Source organism: Pleurodeles waltl, chromosome 11 (genome assembly GCF_031143425.1).
Source record: "Pleurodeles waltl isolate 20211129_DDA chromosome 11, aPleWal1.hap1.20221129, whole genome shotgun sequence".
Lineage (NCBI taxonomy): Eukaryota > Metazoa > Chordata > Amphibia > Caudata > Salamandridae > Pleurodeles > Pleurodeles waltl.
Window position 1 is genome coordinate 495,614,449 of NC_090450.1, and position 16,893 is coordinate 495,631,341.

The 16,893-nt window shown below is 46.0% G+C and overlaps 1 protein-coding gene across 1 annotated transcript in view; it reads left to right on the plus strand.

The window, feature by feature from the left end:
• Positions 1–4,681: 4,681 nt before the first annotated feature.
• Positions 4,682–16,893, plus strand: part of EPHA4 (EPH receptor A4) — a 138,967-nt gene continuing 126,755 nt past the window's right edge. Inside the window, exons 1-3 of the mRNA XM_069213877.1 lie at positions 4,682–4,841; positions 12,400–12,467; positions 15,689–16,352. Of these exons, the coding sequence (XP_069069978.1) occupies positions 4,748–4,841; positions 12,400–12,467; positions 15,689–16,352 (826 nt within the window). The 5' untranslated portion in view covers positions 4,682–4,747. The remainder of the gene's footprint in view (positions 4,842–12,399; positions 12,468–15,688; positions 16,353–16,893) is intronic.

Below are 16,893 nucleotides of genomic sequence, written 5' to 3' on the forward strand. Positions count from 1 at the left end.
GAGCCACCCACGAAGGGCTCAGTGTTATAAGTCACAACCTTTCTATATTGAAATAAGTCCAGGGGCTTGATGCAGTCCCCTGCAGACCCTGTGGAACCGTGGATTCTAACTCTTCTTTGGTGGTAGGGTTAGGGCGGGTGTGGCAGTAGTGTTTCAGTCTTTCCTCAAGTGCCCTGCCCCAGATTGTGGCAGTGGGGCAGTACTCATCAGTGTCCAGAAGCTCAGGTGTGTAGGTGCAGTCTTGATGGAGTCAGGTTGTGGTCAGCAGGGTCTTGCATTTTAAAATGCAACAAGCTGCAGAATGCTCCTCCACCAATATGGAGGGGTTAAATCTCCCATTACAAGTAGCTAAATGCCTTTGGTCTCTGAGACTCCACCAGCGTTCAGACTGGTCCTGACAGTCTGCCTGTGGTGAGCAAGAGTCTTACCACGGTGGCACCCTCCCTCCATGTGTACCATGTGCCCCGCTAGTCCCTCCAGCCTGGTAGGGGCTGTTTATGTTATTGTTGTTTTGTACACTCACGCTGCCTCACAGACACGGCCCTCTAGCACATATGTAGTATGGGGCTATGCTACAGTTTTTGAAAGGTATGCAGCCATGCACTGTCTCCTATAGGGGAAATATCTATCCTCTGAGCTATAGACATGTTCACAATCCCCTCATAGGAGATTGTGTTTTGCCTTGTCTCCTCTGGAATATGGTACTGCACCCTGTGAAATCACATTTATGGAGTACAGCTGTGTCAGTCTGACAGGTATGGCTATGATCTTTCTCTTGCAATGTATAGAGTGCCTGATGCATTATGTTGGATCCTGAAGTCCCTGCGGCGTGGGCTGGGGGGGGGGTTAACCCTCCAGGGAGCGTGAACCGTTCAAGGAGAATGCCAGTCACCCCATATCTGTGAGATATGGGAGAATGGGAGACTCAGGCCCCCTTCATACATTCCACAGGGAGGCCCCATCATTTTGCGTTACACCACTGGTGGTGCCATGCTTTCTGGGAGATACCAAGTTTTGAATGTCCTATTGGAAAGTTATGAAGTTGTTGTTTTCAGACATGTGGAGCTGTTTTTGCAGTGGTGTAGAACCACAGTATGTCTTCTCAGAGGTACCGAGTTGTGTCCTTAGATGCATGAGCTGTTTTCTTAGATGTGTAAAGTTGTGTCCTTAAAGGTGAGGAGCTTTTGCCTGCCTCCTCAAAGGTGTGAGGATGCAGCCTCCCTTCTCAGCATAGAGGAGCAATCTGTCTGCTTAAAGTAATAGAGCTGTACCCTCATAGGTGTGGAGTTTTACTTTCAGAGGTGCGGAGCTGTACCCTTAAATGAGTGGAGTTGGTACTTCAGAGGTATCTTGCTGTGACTTGGAAGCATGGTAGAATGTTATCTTTAGGATGTGGAGCTGTATCCAAGTGGAGCTGTACCCTCTGAGGCGTGGAGCTGTACCTTCAGAGGAGCAGAGCTGTCACTTCAGAGGAATTAAGCCATACACTCAGAGGTGTGGACTTTTACTTTCAGATGTGTTGAGCTGAACCCTAAAAATGTTGGCGCTATGGCCTGTCTGCTCAGAGGCATAGAATTATGTCCATTTTAGGTCACAGCCTACAGGACAGCACAGCTGTCTGATATGCTAACGACATCTTCGTGACTTTCAGAAAGTTGAGCTAGGAACACATTCCAATTGATGATTACTATTGGCTTTGTGGTTTGTAACTCACACTTTCTGGCTTTCCATTTGCTGGCTTTATTTGCTTTAGGCTCTTGAGGTACAGTTTACCCCTCTTGTTATCTAAATCATGTGTTCTGTATTTTTCCACAAACTTGCTTACTGTTAACAGGACTTTAAATCTTGTTCTTATCTCATCACATTTGCTGTACATTCAAAGATTAAGGTCAAATATCATATGTTATCTTCCAAGGGAACTTTTCTTTCTCTGATTTCAAAGTGCGAGGATTTATGTGACAATCTTGCTGAATACTGGGGGAATGAAAGAGTTTTTTTCCTAGCACACCACAACACTTAAATGAACTGTGTAAGTATTTCAGAATATATCAGAATTATGAATGCACAAATGATGCAAATGTTTTGTTATTTCTGAAGTGTTTTGGAAACAAGTACCATAATGTGATCAAAATGAATCATTAAACTAGGTGCTGCAGCTTTTACACATTTTCGTATATGCACTGTATAGTTTTATTAGTAAAACAGTATGCCTTTGCCAATGTAATGGTCATTTTAAATGAAAATGTGTTGTCTGTAATGCCAGTGTGCTACCACACCATGAATATTCCACTCAGTGCCACTCCACTTTACTCAGCGCCACTTCACACCACTGCACTCTACTCGGCACCACTCCACTTTACACTACTCCGTGCCACTGTACTCTGCAACACTCCACTCTAAGCCACTGCACTCTATGCCACTTCACCCTACGCTTCTCTACTCTACCCTGTACCACTCTGTTCTATGCCAATGCATTCTTCGCCACGCTACTCGACTTTACTGCACTCTTCGCCACTGCACTCTATACCACTCCAGTCTAGGCCATACCAATGTATTCTGCACAACTCCACTCTGTGCCATTGTACTTTATACTGCTCTGCAACACTGCACTCTATGCCACTGCACTCTATGCCAATGCACTTTACTCTGTAACACTCACCTCTTTGCCCCTGCACTCTACGCCAATCTGCGGTATGCTACTCTAATCTACTCTGCATCACTGCACTCTATGCCACTGCACTTTACACCATTACACTCAATGCCACTCCACGCACTAGAGTCTTCTTTGCACCATTTCACTGTACATGACTTCACTGTACTCTGAAACACTCTAACCTACGCCAATGCACTCTATTCCACTCTACTATACTGTGCACCACTCCACTCTATGCCACTCTACTCTTAACCACTGCATTCTATGCCAATGCACTCTACACAACTGCACTCTGTTTTACTGCACTCTACTCTGCATCACTGTACTATATGCCACTGCTCTCTAAGCCACTCTACTCCACTCTACACCATTGTACTCTGGCACTCTACTCTGCAACACTTGGCTCTATGCCATTAAGCTATATGCCACTATAATCTGCACTAGTCCACTCTATGCCACTGCACTGTATGCCACTGCATTCTATGGCACTATACTCTACTCTGCACCACTTTATGTTACTCTACACTACACCTCTTTACACCACTGCACTCTATGCCATTCGACTCAACTCTGCACTCTACGCACTACACTCTATGCCACTCAACTCTACCCTACGCCACTGCCCTCTGTATCACTCAACTTTATGCCACTCCAATCTGTACCTCTCTACGCCACTCTACTCTGTGCCACTGCACCCTACAGCACTGCACTCTATGCCACTGAACTCTACTCTGCACCACTCCACTCTGTGCCACTCTATTCTGCACCATTGTATTCTAAAACACAGCATTGTATGGCCTTGAATTCAATGCCACTGTACTCTACGCCACTGTACTCTGCAACACTATCTGCCAATGCACTCTACACCAGTCCTCTCTCTCAGCCACACCAGTGTGTGCCATTCTACACAACACTATGCCATTCCAATACATGATACTCTCAGCCATTCCACTCTTTGCCATTCCACTCTACGACACTCAACACCACTCTCCTCAATGCCACTGTCTTTTAGCCATCTTGAACTGCAGCCTCACTGGTGAACTACATGGCTAAAACCCATTGGCAATCCAAGAGCTCCTGCACAGGTGAGACCTATTGGCTTTGCCAATACTTCTTCACTATATCGGTCTGAAGCCCTGCAGTTTCTCACAAGCAATGAACTGCGCAGAGATTGAATTGTAGAGGAAACGGGGGTAACCAGTAAGCAGGGGATTAGTTACGAAAGACAGGATGGTCTGGGGAAGGTTAGCAGAGAGGTTCATCGTACACTGTATTTTTTGTACTTTGTCTCCGTGTGTGAAACAAATAAATTACTGTTTTCATGTGGCCCAGTTTAACAGGAGAGTCAGTGTAACAATCAGCTACAAAGATATCCTCAATGTCACTTGTAAAAAAGGTTTGCTTTAACTGTAAAAAAGAACGGTGGCAAAGCTGTCAAAATGGTTGAAAACGCAGTGCCCGATGAAAGTTACAGTAAACAACGTGGAGCCCGCTTCTCCGTTTGGTGACACGGAGTTATGGTCTGCCTCGGGGGTAGGTAGCTGTAGTGTGACCCTAGTTCGGTTTACGGCTAACTAGATCTAGTTTACCTCCCAGTCCAACTTAGAGGTAAATAGCTGTATTTTACCGCCTGGTCTGCCGAACGGGGAGATGCACGGACTTTAACTACTGCGATGTCGTAGGCGTAACTACATCTACTTGTGTGCATCATGGATTGTGGGAGGCGGGGTAAGTACATGCACGTCACCTCTTGGTCCGTCATAGAGGTAAGTCTAACTAGCTGGACTTTACCTCCTGGTCTGCGGGGACAAGGGGCTATTATACATTGCAGCCTCAGTGAGCGGCGCCCGTCATCTCGCGAGCACCCCCCCCCCCCCCCCCCCCCGACGGACTTGCTAAGCCAGACCAGGTACAGAAGGGGCGGGACGACGCAGATCAGCCTCTCTGTAACTGGTTAGAGGCTTGAGTGACGCGTGACATCCTGCTCCAAGCCCCGCCCCTGGCGACAGTGCCGCGAGCCCTGGACAGAGCGCGAGCATTGATTCCACTGGGATAGAAGCGACTGGAGCAGCAGCAGCTCCGACTCCAGCAGACATGTCCCGCACCCTCAACACCCTGCTCCTCCTGGCCGCCCTCTGCAGGCCCTGCCTCGCCGTCACCGGTTCGCGTGTCTACCCTGCCAGCGAAGGTAAGGGCTCTGGACGGGGCCCGACACGGGGACCCACAGGAGGTCTCTCTCTGGAGGATAAAGTTCAGCTGCGCGACAGCAACTTGCGTGTGGGATCCGCGAACGGGAACCAAGGCTGTGTGGATTGATAGCAGAGGGACTGGGCATGGATGGTACCAACCTGGCTTGCGGGCACCTGTGCTGCAACCTCCTCCTTCAGATGGGCACAGATACCACGGGGCATTAATTTTCTTCCTGCGTATTCTTTCTTTTCCTTTCTCCTTCTTTTTGCCACCCTTGTCCATCTCGCCTTTTTGTCCTTGTCTCACGTCTTTATCTAATACAGAGGTATCTCGTGCCCTTCCTTGGCTACGTCACGTAAACACCTCCCAATGTCGAATATCCGTGATGTTCTCGGCTTCTCCAAATTTGCTTGGTACTCTCTGGACATCTTCCGGATGCTTCATCGTCCGTTTTTTTTTTGAAGTTCTGTGATGGTGGTAAGGTTTTTGCTGTGAACCTGCACCGTGTCAGCATTTTCGGTGTGAGGCAGTCAGTCAGGTGGTTGAAAGCTTCGTGCACTCTTTTGGCGCAAGATGGCCTGGTTTCTATACATTTGCTTTACAGGATGCAGGCACTATGTGCGTGGTTTAAGAGAGCTGGATCAGAGTTGTATCTGGAGCCATGTTCCGAATTGGGCGCTAAAATTATGATTTAACTTAAAATGTGTCAATTTGCTATCACAGCCCTCAAGTGGTGTGAGACTGGTTGTGCTCCTATGCCCTGTCTTCTCTGCTAGGCTTGTGGGCGGTTTGTGGCCAGGTCTTTGGTGGTCTGTTTTTGCGAGATTTATGATAAGGTTTTGTGATATGTTTTTCAGGACCATACTTTTGGATGACTATTATCGAGCCATAGCTGTAGAGAGAGGAAGAGGAGAGAGGGTTCAGGTTTTGCGTTAAGGTTGTAGTTATTGTGTGAGTTGGTATCTTTTCTGAGTGATTGCGATCTAATTTTTGGAGGGGTATCATATTTTTGATTAAGGCGATTTTTTTACATTAAATTGATAGGGCTTGTGGCGAGGGTAATGATTCTGGGTGGGGTAGTCGATATTTTGATGGAGGTGGGGTAATTCGGGGTTCCCCTGTTTTTGATACCTGTGGTGATCCTTTTGGCTGTCGGTTGTTTTTTTTTTCGAGTACGTATGGTAAGGTTTGCGATTCAGGTGATACGTTTTTTGAGCGAAGGCGATCTGGTTTGTGGGCGAGGGTGCTATATTTTGGGGTGAGTGTGGGATGGTTTCTGGTTGAGTATGTTTATGTTTTGTGCTTTTTGGTGACCTGCTTTAATCTCTCAGTTAGCCTGCCATGGTCAGGTAACCCCTGTTCTCCATGAGAGTCGGACTGGCCTCACCGCACACACGGAGATCATCTCTAGCGTGGACAGCTTCCCTGGTCGATGTGGCCCTCAGAAGCCCCCCCAACCCCCCATAGAACGGGTTAAGAGGTCATTGAGCAAGGACCTTATACAAGTGCGTAAACTAATGCCCAAGCCAGAACTACTACTACAGGCCTCAAAGGCTGAAAGTGGCCGGGTCCGTCGTGCCCCAGAAAGTCTTGGGACCCCGTTGGCCTCTCCGGCGACTGTCTCTGAGAGCCCGTGGCCCTCGGTGCACTGCTAGGTAAATGTACCGAACTTGGCACACGGCGTTGCTGCTGTTGTGGTGGCCCTAGGCCGCTCCTGTCTACAAATACTAATTATTATTTCGGTGTATCCTTCGTGTTTATATTGAAAACAAGTCTACGTTGCAGGCGCTATCCTCGGAGGGTTCCAGGTGGTGGTGTTGGGAGGACTCTGGCAGACAGGCAGGGGTTTCCCCGATTCGTGTCATATGCAGCCGGAGCACACCACAGCCCAATTCCAGGCAGATGCCAATGTCTGCCTTGCCTCGCCAGGGTTACGGTGTGTGCACCGGGTCACCGTTACAGATCTGGTGTTACTGTTCCTGTTTTGTTGTAATTGTATTTATGTAGCGCTTACTAAGAACTGATGAGGAGTTGTACTAGCAAAAGCAGAACGGTGTGCAATGGTCTTCTCGGCACTCTGCAAAGGGTATTTTATTCAGGGCGTGCAACGTCCTTTTTGTATTGTTCGTGTGTGAAGTAAACAAGAAGCCTTCTTTAGGACCACGCCACCTGAATCACTTGTAGGCGCTTTGAAGAGGGCGTAAACTGCCCGAGTTGAGATCGCGTCGCTCCTGTATTGACTGATAGTTGGCAAGTTTAAAAGTGTGCATGGAACTATGACCCTAGCTTTGTCCAGGGTCGAGCTATTTCGGCCAACTGGAGAAGCCGGGAGTAGAGCTCACGTGTTCTTGTTTAAACGTATGCAGCTTTGCAATGGGACCAAAAAGTGCACCGTTGCGGTGTTGCCGCACGAATTCCTCCGCACGCACGCGCGTACACGAGTTGTGAACAAGCAACACTGACAACAACTTGCTGAGATGATCTTCAGAGCTGCGCACTCTGGTTGTGGCGAGATGAATCCCGGCTTTAAAGCGTCCAAAGAATTTAGGCGCTAGGTCGAATGTTTTGGAAGTAGTTAAAGAGACATGACAATATATTCAAACCACCATTCCCATCAACAATAACTTGAGGACAATTTTGTTGAATCCCTAAACGCACCGCACTTAAGCATCTCATTGTGCTACCAATGAAGGAGGATATGCACTTCAGCCCTTGTGGAGGGATGATTTCAGAAGGTATGGTGCCAGGACCTGCATAGCGAGGTGGCGCACACCCCGTTACCCCTTGTTCCTCACCGCAATAAACGGAAGCAGTGCCTTCTGTAGGATTTTGACCAGGTCAATCACTGATGAACTGCACTTCTAGTGTCTTTCAGTGGCCTCAACGTTTCTCCACTTCTATGCACTTAACGCATATAGTTATGTTTCTTTCCGAAACCCAGCTGCAATGTCTTTTTTATTAATCATGCAAAAAAGCTAAACTTAATGTAATTTCAATCCACCAACAATACCTGGTACGGATCTAACTTCCACAAAAGAGACCCCAATGTCATCGTTTCAACGCTATTGTATTACTGGCAAAGCGCTTTGCTACTAAATTCCTTTACTTCGCCGCTCCAACGTTGGAGCCGTACTGTGAGGCACAAGTAAGATAGCTAAGCGGGTTAATGCAACTCTCGTAACGATCTACTTGCAGGCTGCAGGCAGCCGTTTTCTATTTAATTAGGCGCCGTCTTTCCGCCCGCTCAGGTCGCTGAAACTAGTGAACTATCCACAGTACTAAGTGACAAAAAAAATCTTGTTGGGATGCGGTCGGGGGGTGGGGGTAATAGCCATTGTATTATTACATTCTTAAAATTATGCATTGGAGAAATGATTATTTGCACCCTCTACATTTAAACCTTTCATCCATTTTTTTACTCCCTTATCTCTTTTAGACTGTTGTTGAAAATAGTGATCAGATAGATTCCAATAGGCTCTTTATCTTCACTGCAGTCCCCAAATGGCCGACTCAGATGTAATGGAGGGGTTGGGGAATCGTGTCATCTTTATGGCACCATTTGTTGTGGAAAGCCAAGAGTATCTCCTGGCACCAGCTTGCTCAGTGATAAAGTGTTGCTATAATATGAAAACAAGAACCATAAAATTCCCTTATATTGGGGCGGTGGAAGGGGGCTGGGGGTAGGGATTTTTATTATTTTAAACAGCAGCTAGCACCCCTTTGTTTGAGTAAAGAGAGCCACGGGTAATTACCCAACAAACTGTACCCAGAATATTGTGGGCAGAAATGTTGTGATGCAAAAATGCAGTGGACTAAATATCAAGCACTGAAATATTGTGATGGGAAATTATGTGTAGTTAAGCGTAGCTTTGGTATTATAGACTCTACGTGCATGTACTGTGAAAAAAAAAAATATATATATATATATCACCAGGCTTTGTGGAGTTAAGTATATCAAATAAGTACCTCTGTTCGTACCTTTATATACCCTCTTGGACGTTTTTTGGTTGTCAGTATTTAACCCATGTTATTCTGGTAGAACATTTCTTTGTTGTCTGGGATGGCCATAATGCCCAGAGCCAGGTGGCAGTGAACTGTGCAATTGCGTGGCGTGTCATGGACGACAGAGTGAACCACAGTCGTGCTATCGTTCCAAACAGCCTTTTTTCATTCTCATTTTCACGGTCCTGCCCCTTACGGCGCCGTGCTTAGTTCATTTACTTTCTTTGCCATGCATGGGTCTGTCCTGCTGTCATAGGCAGGAGGGCTATTTCTGTGGTGGTCTTGCTGTAATGGATGGTGGTGTTCTCTGTGGTCATGAGTTTCTGGTATCAGGAATGTCCCGAGTTGAGTGATGCTGTTTTCTAGCGTGGTCCTATGCAATGGGAGGCCCTATGGTGACTGGGATCTCCTGGAGGGGTCTGCTGGCTTAGTCCGTGTTCTCTGGGATGGCACTACAACCATGAGTAACAAAGTCCCGCAGAAAATCTCTGCTACCTTAGTGAACCACATGCTAGGAGTGGATCGTTACCTCAGAGGTCCCTGCTAACATGAGAGGCTGTATTTTCTGTGAGGATCCTACGCGGTGATGGTGCTGTTGCTACGAGGGCACTGTTCTTTGGATGGCCCTGTGGCAAGGATTAGTTTGTTCTTGAGGAGGGCCCTGATGACATACTGTCTTTTTTTCTATCTACTGGTGTTTGTCTGCTGTGGTGGCATATTTTCTTGGATTGCCCAGGTTCTACAAGTATTTTGTTCTCCAGGAGGGCACTGCTTTCCTGAGTGACACATTTTCCTGGAGGCCAGTACTGCTATGAATGGTTTGTCCTCTAGGTGGGCCCCACCTACTGCTGTGAGTGGTTTATTCTCGAGGAAGCACCTGTGGTATGACTGTTTTGTTCGCTAAGAGGGTCCAGCTGCCATAAGAGACCTGTTCTTTTGGATTTTCCTGCTGCTATAAGCTGTTTATGCTGTAGGGGGACCCTGCTACACGAGAGACCACGTTCTTTCAGCAGGTCCTGTGTTTATGAGATGGTTTGTTCTCAGAGAGAGTACTCCTGTGATGAGGGCCATGTTCTTATGATTAGTTTGTTCTGTCTGAGAGCACAGTTGTTATGAGGGGGTTGTCCTCAAGGTGGACTTTGCTACTATGAGTGACGTATTATCTCAGACTGCCCTTTTGCTGTGAGTGGTTTGTTTTGCAGAAAGGCCCTGTAGCTGTGAGTAGTTTGTTCTCTGGAAGGAGCCTGCTGCCGTAAGTGATACATTATCTCAGACTGCCGTGCTGCATTGAGTGATTTGGTCTCTAGGAGGACCCTGTTGCCATAAGTGATACATTTCTCAGACGGCCCTGCTGCTATGAGTGGTTTGGTCTCTAGGAGGACCCTGTTGCCATAAGTGATACATTTCTCAGACGGCCCTGCTGCTATGAGTGGTTTGGTCTCTAGGGGGACCCCTTTGCTATAAGTGATACATTTCTCAGACGGTCCTGCTGCTATGAGTGGTCTGGTCTCTAGGACGGTCCTGCTGCTATGAGTGGTCTGGTCTTTAGGGTGGCCATGCTGCTACGAGTGGCACCTTCTCTCGGTTTTCCCTGGTGCTATGAGCCGTTTGCGCTGCTCCTATGAGTGAGCATGTTCCTGTGGCCGGGCCTTCTGCTACGAGTGGCCATGTTCTCTAGGAGGGGATTGCTCCCATAAGTGTCACTGCTCAGCGCCCCCTGGGCTGAAGAGCCCGCACCTTATTGCTTTTTTTCATTCGCCTCACGTCCTCTTTTCTTCCTTCTCCCCATCTCATGAATGGGGCCTCATTGTGGCCTTTGTCTCCCTTGTCCCCCTTAAATTGAAAGCCAACGAAGGGCGCTCGGCGGGGGGTGGGAGGCGGATATAGACGTCTCCCTGCTGGCACCCACCTCCTCCGCGCCACACAGCTCCTGGGAGAAATAACCTGACACGTCCTCGCAGGTGGAAGAAATGTGTTTCTGGCCCGAGGTCCCGTGTAATGATTTTCAGTCACTGTTCTGCTTGACTAATTCCCCTTTGATAGGTGCTGTACATCGGCTAGTTTATCAAGTGAGAGTGCTGATTCCAGACTCAGCCTTCTGGTTGTTTTCAGGCCCTGAAGGCGCAGCACACATGTCAAAAAAAGATGCAGGTAATAAGCAGAGCTGGGGATTCACATTTCTGAGCTCATTTCAGAGAATAGAGCGTTCTGCACTTTCAGATTTACCTCAGCGGTTTGTTAGAGCACGTCTCAGGATAGGGACTGTAAATTAAAATGCGTGTTCTCGTATAATGCATTAAGCTTCAAATGCCACCAAATTTGGAGCGTGCGAAATTAGCAGTTTTTTTTTCAAATAAGTACAACTTTTACAAAATAATTATACATTTGACGAAATTATTTTCACAGGTATCTCTAGTAACTTTTCTCTGTCAGGGTGTACCTTACACTGAAATGTGAAGGAAGAAAACTTTACTTTGCGAGACGTTTTATAGTCAAATCAATCTCACAAGGTCATACATCGTGAAAAAATTGTGCGCAGGCTCATAATAAATAAAAGTGCAAAACAATAGTGCGTCTGTGATGTAAATGTAATGCAAGAGTAAATGTGTAACTGGGAGGGGAGCTGTGCTGCTGCAGTAGTTCAGGGACGGTACATTAGCTCGCAGGCCTTATCCTGCCTTGATATGTAGGTATTGGTAATGACTATTGCAAATAGTCCCTTCAAAGGGTTTGCCCTGCAACTACTTTTGAGAAAGAGGCTCTTTGAGTCATGTGCAAGCAGAGAACGTGCTGCAAAATGCAACTGCCAGGGTACAGAACTGGCCCCAGGCTTCCCCTATTTTCCCTTCTGGCCTGTTTGTGTGGTCACAGGTTTATTCCTTTATTAGAAAACGCCGTCAGATATATATTTTGGCACATGGTAGATTTTGTGTGTATCTAAAACATTTGCCAGGCCTACTAAATATTCATTGTAAACATAACTTGAGCCCCTCTAGTCAGAAAAAATGTATCAGTTTACAGATGATGCAGTTCTGCAAGGAACACTGCACATGGTAACAAGGCAGTGCAGTGTGTTGGATCGAGGTTACATAGAGCAGTCGTGCAGGTGATGACTAGGACAATATAATCACAACACATTGCATGCTCTTTACCTTACACATATTGGCCCCTTTTAAACACTAGGCATACTTGTACTTTCGGGAACAGGGAATTAAAGTGATCTGCCTAGACTTAGAAGTGTTTACTCTAGCTCCAAAGGTGACTTTAAAACCAAAGACTCCAGGTTCAAAGACCACCAGCTTATCCAATAAACTAGGAATCCGTGAATGTCAGTCCCATGCCAGCTTTTCAGAATAACCTCAGACTCTGTGAATGAGTTTCGTTTACAATAATTGTGTGCAGGTTTACCTTCTATGCCTATCCTGACAATCTTGAATGGTCCTGTCCCTCCTTGGCCTATGCTGGACGCTCGTGTACTAGACCGCTCCACCCGCCATGGAAGACTGTCCATCATGAGAAGTGGTAGTTATATACTCTTTCATTTTCCTTTACAGTGACGCTCCTGGATTCAAGATCGGTGCAGGGCGAGCTCGGTTGGATTGCCAGTCCGCTTGAAGGAGGGGTAAGTCTGATGCAATCAAACAGTGAAATGGAATGATTAGTGCACTTCTGGAGAGTTCTAATGGCTCGATTATTGTTGATTGTGGTGGGCAGGTCAGATTTCCGCCAGGGCCCCATGAAGTGAATTAGTCTTTGTGGGAGAAACCCTACACTCCCAAGGGATGGCCCTTGTCATGGAAGACCAAGTACCAAAAAGGGCAAGAGTGGACCTGGAAATGAGAGGCCGGCTGAGACCTCTCTTGCATGCCCCTTTAAGGATAAAATAAAGCAGTGGGGAAATGTGATCCAGTGTACCAACCAGAATCTGCACCTGTAATTGGGGTATCCGAACCCGGCACAAGATTGGAACAAACTGTTCATCTGTTCTGAGGTTTCTTTTTTCATGAAATGGTCGCGCAAAAGGAAATGCATTTGTGTTTAATAAGAGTTATATATTTTTATCAACAAAGATGGACTGCCATAGGTAACAGCTCTGTAGAGAAAAAGTGCTCAAGCTTAAATAATTTCTGGCTTCCTGTAAGAAGGCAGCCTATGCTGATGTTCAGATTAGTAGTTTTTTTCTAATAGAAGTGTCATTATGTGTTGAAGGCTAGGTGGGGGAGAATTGCAGCCAAACATAACTAAAGCCAATTTCATTTCAAAAGTACTTTGTTGGCTAAAGTCAGCAGGCCAAACACACACTTAAGACAGTCCTCAATCGACACATCTGCTCAATCGCATTAAATCACTGAATTAGATGTCGAAATACATCGAATTTGACCATGTTATAGTAAAGCTGAAGACGTATGAAGTAATCTACCTAGGATTCACCGTCCTGCCTTGTGCACAGTGGACACATAGAAATAAGTTTTGGTGTTCCTTTGTGCAGCCACTTGCAAGACACAACTAGGCTCTTATAGATTTTCTCATTTGTAACAGAGCTGGTGCGGGAACTTGAGTTGGAAAAGCTAATGTTTCAATGAAAAACCATAGAATTGCTTGTGTTCTTGGATCGTACAAACCCCATGGATTAACTATACCACTACAGCAAGAAGGGCTGATCCAGGCTGCTGTTGGGCTTGAACATGATGGTTTCTCACAAGTGTGCTGTTGCTAAGGCACCTTTTACGCCCAAGTCACTGTGATTGGCAGGCGGGTGCAGTGAGTGCATACTCACTGCCCATTGTCGACAAGCGACCTCGTCCTTTGACATGCATGCAGCGAGAGTTTTGTCTTCCAGGCACCCCAGTTAATCCCACATCCATGGAAGACTCATTAAGAATGCCTCACTCACATTTCACCGAGGGCTAGTCGTGCAGTCACAGCTTATTCCGATCCGGTCATCAATAGATGAACAATCATACCGACCACTAATTGAAATGGCTGTCACTCCACTAGCCAAGATTGTACTCTTCTTGTAATTTCTCAATCTCGTTTCAGTGGGAAGTATTTGTTGTAGTAGTGTAGGTATTCTTAACTCCATATATACATATCTTTAAGATACGCACACACACACACACACAGTCCATATGGCGTAAAGAATGGTTAGATCTATAGTAACCTTTAGATTCTGGAAGTCAATATTCTGGTGAAAATATTTACGTAGAACAATATTAAACACTCCCTTTTCCGGTAGTGGATTACCTGTCTGGTGTGTTTTTTCTGTGTAAAGAGGTCTGCCTCTTGTGGGCTTGTTGTGCATTGTGTGTAATTCGAAGGACGGCACCTCCATTACGCACACTCACTTTTTTTCAGTTCATACTTGGACACTCTTTAATGCAGAGTCCTTCTATGCCCTGCAGTGAGCTGGATATATGAAAGCAGAGGACTAGCTGGTACACAGGAACCAACCTAAGCCCAAAGGATGGCTGCTATTGCACAATTAAGCAAATTAATGTTTTACCTCAAATTTTACAGTTGGGTGCAAAGCTTTGGGGCATGAAAAGTGCAGCAGAGCACCTAAGGGGGCTTTAACTACCAGCGTCTCCCCCAGACAGGCCTGGATTGTAAGAGTTAATTATCATCAACGCTGGCAGTTTTTGGTGCATCCTTGGTGTGCCAGTGTTTTTACCACAGAGGGAGTTTCAGTTAGGTGACCATCGGCAAAAAAGGGGTCTTAACATTATATGACAAAGACTTTTTGTTTGGAATTTCCTTCAGACAGTCAGAAGGAAAGGTGCAACTTGACCAGTTGGAAGCATCTTGGTATATTTTTGCTGCCAGCACGGCGGTAAAATTCTTACATTTGAAATGTAAGAAAACAGTGAGCACTCATGCTCCTAATGGCCCCTGATTGCAGAAACACAGCAATAGAACTTGTACTGATCAGCCTTGTGATGTGCTGTGCCAGACACAAGAGCTGCTAGAAGGTGGTAAAATAGCATCCAACTCGGACTTGCTCATATTGATCATGAAGCAGAACCCGTAACACCGCTGTTGCAAACTGAAGCCAACACCCCCACCCAGTCCCTGGTAAATATTTAATACCGTCCATTGAAAGGTTAACAGATGTGTTTTCCTTGTCTGAGCGACCCGGCAACACACCAGATATTGATTGTGTTTTGCGTAATTTGCAGGCCACAACTAGGCCTATTTTGATTTATCGAGCAGGCATAAGCATGCACAAGTGTAGCGGGCAGGGAGACGATCTTGCATAAAGCGCCCCGAGAGCAAATAAAAACTTTGAATCAAAATTATGTGGCCACTTGTGTCACATGATTTACAGTGTCATGTGGTTGTACCTGTTTTTCGTTGTATTTCATTATCAGGTAAACATTAAATGTAACAAATAACACAGAGAATCTAGTCTGCAAATTGTCAGAGGAAACTATTTTGAATATTTTCTGTGATTACATTAGGCCAGCCCAGAATAATGATTGAAAGCTAAATCTGCGAATGCCCTTGTGTACTTCCTTAGAATGAAAGCAGTAATATGAATTTGAAGGGCTTGGGGGGACATTAGTCTTTTATGCAATTAAGGATCAACATGGTCTTGTTTCACATTTTCAATAGCTGTGTTTTTAAAATGTTGCCACCTATTACGGAGCTTATAACACTATTGATGATTTGGTTGTGCGCCGTAAAAACAAGGTAGTTCACTTTGAAGAGCCTTATTGGTTGTCCAGGATAGCTTGTGATCCATTTATAAGGATTCTTTGTTGCTATTAACACATACAATTCTCTTTAAAATGAGGCAAATAGAAACTACATCTCATTGATAACCTTTATGTCTATTTCCACCAGTGGGAAGAAGTCAGCATTATGGATGAGAAGAACACACCAATACGTACCTATCAAGTGTGCAATGTGATGGAGCCGAGTCAAAACAACTGGTTACGGACTGACTGGATTCCGCGGGAGGGGGCACAGAGAGTCTACATTGAAATCAAATTCACGCTCAGGGACTGCAACAGCTTACCTGGTGTCATGGGAACGTGTAAGGAGACCTTCAACCTCTATTACTGTGAATCCAACAATGACAAGGACCGATACATTCGTGAAAGCCAGTTCGGCAAGATTGACACCATTGCAGCCGATGAGAGCTTCACGCAGGTGGACATCGGAGACCGAATCATGAAGCTAAACACAGAGGTTCGGGATGTAGGACCACTTAGCAAGAAGGGGTTTTACTTGGCATTCCAGGATGTGGGGGCCTGCATTGCTCTGGTGTCTGTTCGTGTCTTCTACAAGAAGTGCCCCTTGACTGTGCGCAACCTGGCTCAGTTTCCAGACACCATCACCGGGGCCGACACCTCTTCACTCGTCGAAGTCCGTGGCTCCTGTGTCAACAACTCGGAAGAGAAAGATGTGCCAAAAATGTACTGTGGGGCAGATGGTGAATGGCTCGTACCGATTGGCAACTGTTTGTGCAATGCTGGCTACGAAGAGCGAAACGGAGAGTGCCAAGGTAGGAAAATACACATTGTACTTTTCATTAGCGCTCCGAGCATGTAATTAATAGAATTATAGATGACACCAAATGGCCACAAGCCAGTAATGAAGAGCCTCTAGAGGATCAGGTTGGACAGAGAGGTCCAATGAGCAGGTCCAAGAGCTCCAGGTGGCCAGGCCTAGCCATGTGTAATTCTGACAACACAAATGATGCCACTGTAGTCGGCAGAAGGCGAGTGGCATTGGCGTAGCATGCTTTTACATTAGTATTGGCTGGATTCAGAACACTGTACAGAAACCACGCACACATTAAGTAAAGATGCAGAAACAGGTGGTTCATGCATCCATCTGTCTCCTATCTTTGAAATATGAGGCAAATCTGGACTGAATGTTCTCGCTCGAATTAACGTTTTCACATTTTGAGCATAGTTGTGAGGTTTCATTGCTAAATCTAACGTCTCGTTAAATGAAGGCACAATGTGAATTTGATTATCCTTTATGATTTGTTTTATGTTGCGTTGATCTGGTGGGTTATACGCAGCTGCAACTCAAACTCT